The 7,035-nt window shown below is 33.1% G+C and overlaps 1 protein-coding gene across 1 annotated transcript; it reads left to right on the forward strand.

Annotated features, from left to right (window-relative positions):
• The first annotated feature begins 397 nt into the window (after positions 1-397).
• Positions 398-790, forward strand: LOC143554008 (ethylene-responsive transcription factor 13-like). Its single transcript, XM_077043876.1, has one exon. The coding sequence runs from the start codon at positions 398-400 to the stop codon at positions 788-790; it is 393 nt and encodes a 130-aa protein (XP_076899991.1).
• The last annotated feature ends 6,245 nt before the right edge of the window (positions 791-7,035 follow it).

A 7,035-nucleotide genomic window follows, 5' to 3' on the forward strand; every position in this document is an offset into this window, starting at 1 on the left:
AACTGTTTTAAGTCAAAATCGGCCGAGTTGACCCGCTAGATCCAACTGTGACGAAGGTTGACCACTTTTGATCGACTCCGAGTAACTATGCGGAGTTAAAGAAAGTCGACTCGGCACCATATCTTGTAGCGATTACTCGGTGCCTAGTCAGGATTTTTAACCACTAAATTTCAATAAATTCTTATAAAGTTTAACATCATGATTTTTTATTAGTTCTTGTACGCCACTTCTTGACTTCTAAAAACTAAAGATTCTTTAACCATATAACCACACACACATAAAACTTTATAACTATACATCTGTCTTATATTAATATAAAGTTTTCCCAAGAACCGTAAATCCAATCCACATAGATTTAAATAAACATCACTAAAGTTGCAAATACAACTAGTTATCTATGTCATATTCTAATATCTCTCTTATTACCTCAATTCAAAACCATCTTCCCCATAAGAAAGCAGTACAAGAGGTGGTAGATGAGTCTCAGTCGATCCCATCGCAATGGAGGAAGTTTAGCGGTGTAAGGCGGCGGGCATGGGGAAAGTTTGCCACGGAGATAAGAGATCCGACAAGGCGTGGTGCTCGGATATGGCTAGGGAGTTATGAGTCACCAGAGGATGCAGCTTTGGCTTATGATCAAGCTGCTTTTAAGATACGTGGGTCTAGAGCTTTGCTTAATTTCCCTCATTTGATTGGAGCCAACGTCGAAGAGCCGGTGAGGGTGGCTCCGCGGCGGAGGTCCTTGTCGTCTGATGATGGTGGTTTAAAGCGATCCATCGGTGATAAGTAGTGGTAATTGTTCTACTTTGATGACTCCTGTAAAAGAACATATTGAATAACATGCATGCACCTTGAAAATATGTTTACAAAATAAAAAATTACATTAAAAAAAAATAATAATAAAAAATAATATTATTTGAATAATTATTTGTGGAAGCAATTTGTTTTTACTTTATAGTTCTTCCAACAGTTATTATATTATTTAGTTTCACTTTAAAGTAAATTCAATGCTAATATTATGCAGTGATGTTCAAGTCTTAAATTCTAGTTAATGATCTAAAATTTGAAACCTGACTTGCTAGGGTTTTTTCATATTGTGGTTTAGATGATAGTTTAGTTTGGTCATACATATCACTATAACATTAGGCCATCCGTAATGGGCGTCAACTTGGGGCGATGTTCCTTATAATTATATTATTATTATAACTGATTGTGAGAGAGATATATATGTGTATATATAGGCTACAACACCATTACACTCCAAAAACAAATTACCACCCCTTGCTGACTGGGCGTCACGTGTCATAATTCGCATTCATTTATAGCCCATCCACTACGCATAGTCTTAGAGTGCTTGTAAGGTTTGCGGGTACAACAATGAACGCAACCATCACTACAAATCATATATATGACCTTTAGCAATGTATGAAGTCGTTGATTTTCCCAGGGCTGGCCCGAGAAAAAGAGAAGGGGGGCATGGTGGTAAACGCCCCTGGCCTGACACCCCGCTTAGGCTTGAACTTTTTTAAACAAAATTTTATATGATTTTTATGAAAAGAAATATATGTATGTTTATTGTTTAAACTCAATTACATAACCACTAGTTTGGTCTGATGACAAATAGGTATGACTCTCAATCAAAAGATTGTGGGTTCTAATCTTATTAAATAAATGTTTAAGCCTATTTTTATACATAATTTGTTTACACAACTCAAAACATAACCATGTAAGCATATCTAAAAACTAAATTGTTTAAACCCAACAAAATACTTCTTATACTTAACAGTTAAGACCCAAAAAAAATTTTCGCCTTCGACTCAATATATGTTTCACTTTCTTGGAACCGGCCCTGGATTTTCCCTTGGTGAAACCGGTATCCATCACCAATGGAAGCATCATCGACGTGAGAGGGCAAAAGAAAATAATGATAACTTCACTAACAATACCTCCATACCTAGAAATATCGAGATCATTGGTAATGACATAGTAGGGATCATGGATCCAAAATCTTTGCAACATTCAGTCATTGATGATGAATTGATTAGTGTGTGATTTTAATAATTTTGTGACAAGTCCACTAACGTTAATGGGTCATAGCGGGCCCTTTATTGTGTTAATGGGCTGTTTTAATCAGGTTGGACCAACCAATGTTTTAAAACCCGTTTTTTTACTCGTATCGGATTGGCTAGAAAATGGTACATCACAGGTTGTATCGGAAGCTTCAACTGGGTTGCGTAGTTTACCTTGTACTATATAATTGCAACTTCAATTCAAAAAATAACCAAAAAATATAAGATTCCATAATATAATATAATCCAGAGTCAATCCATAATTAAAAAAATAAACAGCACCATTTTGTTTTTTTTTAAATAATCCAAAAGTATATTCATTTCAATGTTAATCACTAGGTTAAAAGTAACTTTAAAAATGTAGGCCACAAAATATCCAAAATCTCTTGGGCTTTAAATCGGTTGCCAGTTTAAACCGTTATTTAAAAAAAAAATCGCCGGTTCAATGTTTTAGCAAACCACCTAAATATATCGGGCTCAAAATACTGACTTGATATGCAAAACCTGATATTACCGATTCAATCGGCCGGTATGAACCGGTATATAAAACAGTGGGACCAACTCAAGTTAAACAATCATCTAGGTATTAATTAATGTGTCGCATTACATTTCTAGATATACTTAATTATGTCATTCTTTTTAAAGGCTAAATATAAAATATATTTAAAAAAAAAACAAAACATACACACCCCAAAAGTCTAAAAATAGAAGAAATACAAGACAACTAATAGAACAACACGCTGCCATATAACAGAAAATTAATAAATTTGAACCGACAGCATTTCTCCCACTCTAGACCCATTATCTTACTCCGTTGACTAACCCACATAAACAACATGGCCTTAATGCCGCTAATTCTTAGCAACCGAGAATTTCTAGTTATTGAATATCATGTCATTCCTTGTTAGCCAAATCCCGCAACGTGTTGTCAACAAAATAGCTTGAATCGCCTCAGCTTCCAACTTGTTCTTTTTCAACTTCATATGACATTCAAAGAGCTCCTTTGCGTGATCAACATTCTATACCCCCCCCCCCCCCCCGGGAAATTTTACCCATACAAAAACAATACCCGCACCCATCTAGCCACACTACATTATGTCATATGATGTTAATCAATCTTAGAGCTTACAAAAAATACCAAACGTATTCCATGCGTGGAGAAGACTATCCGTGAGATTCTTTTCTAACATCTTTAATTATTCATCTCATGAGTCAGTGGTAGAGCCATACACAATTTGATGAATTACGGACATACACTTTGTAAAATGGTAAAAGCTAGTTTACCTATAACATTTGTACGTACCTTTGTTGTGAGTGTAGAAACGTTATTCGAGCAAAGATCTAGTCGCAAATGGATACATCAATGATTACGTTATTGATAATGTTAAGGATTTATACATTAACACATATATATGATTAAGCTTAGAGAGAATCCGGCAGCATAACGTTACTTGAGGTATAAATAAGCGCATATCACTTTACACATTTTCTTACTTAACCTATTTATAGACCATCCTCATCTGCTAGGCCTCATTAGTGAACATGACTAAAGAATGAGCATCTCCACTAGCGAATGGCCTCTCATTCGCTAACACCCTTAGTGAATGAGCATTACTTTAACGAATGAGCATTTATTCGCTGAATCCAATAGCGAATGAGCTCTCTAACTAAACGAATGAGCCACATATGCTACATCCTTGTCGTATGGGCTCCTAGGCTAACAAATGAGCTTAGTCTATAACGAACAGACCCCATTCGCTACACAATGCATAGCGAATGAACCATATCACATTGTAACCTAGTGACTAAACTATCCCTAGCCTATTCGATCAGCTATGGATAACAAATCATGCACTAACGGTTAGAATTTGAAACTCTCACTCGAAATCACCAATCGTGCGATAGTTGTCGACTCATGCGAAAATCACACCTCATAGTTTTATCAAATATGGGTTATCTAAAAAAATATCACATACCCCATGGTTATTAGCAATCTCATGAATCATGATTATGGTGGTTCGAGCTTGTCTTGTAAGCTAACATGCACTTTCGACGTGATACACTATAAATTTGAGCGCTAATTGGACCATACCCTCAGATGAATTTTAATGGGGAGTGATTATAGTAAATTTAAGAGTAGAATGTGAGAGGACGTAAAAAAATAAAATTAATTTTGTTTACGTTCATAAAAGAAAATCCATTTTTTTTCTAATATTTGCTTAAGAGTTGACGACTATTTGATCTTGATTATCATGCCAATGGTAAGAAGACCGTCTGTAAGATATTCACAATCCTATGACTTTCTCATTACAAATACAAAACATAGTATATATAATTACAATAAAGAATTATCTGTTTGAGGCTAGAATCATAATAATAACTAAAAAATAATCTATACAAGGATAATGATAGTGTTTCCATTCTATTATACCGCCACAGTCGAAACGGGAGGGGACTGTGCTTCCCTTTCCACACTCCCGAGTCCAGCTGTCATAGATAGGACAAAAAATTGGTCCTAATTAACACATGAAACACGGGGCCGTGCTTCCCTTTCCACACACCCCATGCTTAGTCCATGAATGTACTTCCTGGCAAGCATTAAATGAACATGAAAATCTCAAATCACGGGGCCGTGTTTGTGAATCACGGGGTCATGTCAGGCTACCAGCTCATCCTATAAATGGAGGAACTTGTTTCATTGCTTAGACAAGAATTCCACTTAAACACACACACTTTGCACTTATAATCAAGAATTTTGGAGTTGTTATAACGCTTGTAAGGTCTCTCCTCAATTAAGAAGAAGAATTATCATTTTTGTGTTAGATTATTTTAATTCCATCTTGTTCTTCATCTTCTTCTTCTTTTTAATTTTAAAATTTATAGCTAATTGGGGATTTATAAATTGATAAATCAAATTGATATTTTGTAAACCTTGCTATTCATATTAACCATCAATCAAGTTTCTTTTAGTTTAAACATGCATGCAATAAATTATTTGAATTTATTTATCATCTAACATACTTTAAATTCTTGCTTTTAATATACAATTGGTTTTGAATTTATATAATAAACTTCATAGAATCTTCATTATTAACCATAAACAATTATAGACATAATTTTGTTATTTTAGATTTGTTCTTTAAAATATCACAACAATTATATATTCATATTGTTATGATTTTGGTTAATATAAATGCTTACGTTCATAAAAGAAATCCTTAAGCATGCTTTTTTTACGAAGTCTTAAGAATTTCTTAATATTTTATTATCTATCACCTATTTAATGTATATTTAGAGTCGTCAAAGATAACTCTTTTTGACCAAACATAGTTTCATACTTTCATACATACATACATACATATACATATGTAGAGGCCATTTAGTTTATTTAAGTCTTTTGTATTTGTTCGTTTATTTCATGAAGTATTACGTTAGCTTTCTTTTAGTTTATGTAATGTTTGAGTCGGAAGCCTCTTGTAAACACACCCATTGGGCCAATGGAAATAAGTATGGTGCATGAGACATGCACTATAAATAGTGCATGCTTCTCATGCAAAAGTAACATTTTGTAAAATCACCAACTTTCACGTACTCTCTCTATCTTATCTTCTTTACTTTCCATATTTGAAAATAACCAAACAAAAACAAGATCCGAGATTTTTGTTAAGTTGTAATCAATTTCCGCTAGTTTACAATTGAGAGTGATTCAAGAACACGTTGTTTGATCTCGGTTATAAGACCTACAATTGGTATCAGAACTTTCGGCTCTACTAGTTGAGGTTCTTGGATCACAACCTTGGATTTTGGTCTTGTTTTGTGTTTTTCGAAGTGTAACCATATATAGAAAATAACTTATACCCTTCAAGATTCGAGATCTCGGTTATTGTATGTGATTTTCACTAGCCTACAACCGAGATTGATTCAAAAACACGTTGTGAAATATGATATAGCTAGGGACCTACAATCTTAACGGTTAAATGTTATACACTGTGCGGATTAAATCTTTGTACATCTTTTTCGTACCTAAATCATGACGTCTCTCAAAACTCAATATATGTATTATACACTGTTAGGCTTTATATTTCAAATATTATTTCAGTAAAGCTGAGTGATATTATATTTTATTAGTTATCATTACAAGCTTTTTGTCCTACCTACTTGTTTTAAAATTGGAGGCCAGATAGTAAAAAGTTCATATTGTTAATAAATAAACGGTTGCATGCATGCTGCATGGTTCAATTATATATACCTGTAAACATTATGACACATCTTTTTTGTTATCAACACAAATATTAAGACGATAATAGATTATATATATATATATATATATATATATATATATATATATATATATATATATATATATTTATTGCATGTTAAATTTATTTGAAATTAAAATTGTGAATACTAATTTATATGTCATATGTATTATATGGTGTTCCTCCATAAACAATAACACCGTATACAGAACTAAACTATTAACATGTTTGTTCCTAAAAAAAATCTGGAGTCTAGGATATATAAAAAAAACAAACCTAGAAATACAAATTTAATAACTCATATATAATTCAAATCATTATGATAACAATAAACCAGACAAAGGTATTTAACACAATAATCTAATTAAAATACTTAAACGAAACGTGAAGCATTTCGATCTAGTATGTTTCAAAGCAAAACTCTCGGTCAAATTTTTGTAATCCATGGGTTCTGCAATCGTACAATTTACGTAAGTAATAAAGGGTTGTCTTTTTTTCTTTTTTATTTTGCTAAATACTAGGTATTGGGCCTAAATCAATCAATGAACTTAATTTAATCAAAAACTCAAAGCGGGTTTAATTTTTAAATGGACCTAAAATATTGTTTACTGAAGTGTATGTTTAGAAAAACAAAAATTACATACATATAGGCGATGATTCATGCGATATATATAAACAATGGTCCCCATGGGAGACCGGGCCTTCGG

Source organism: Bidens hawaiensis, unplaced genomic scaffold, assembly GCF_021521415.1.
Source record: "Bidens hawaiensis isolate Kalapana, Puna unplaced genomic scaffold, B.hawaiensis_p1.1 tig00017468_1, whole genome shotgun sequence".
NCBI classification, from domain to species: Eukaryota; Viridiplantae; Streptophyta; class Magnoliopsida; order Asterales; family Asteraceae; genus Bidens; species Bidens hawaiensis.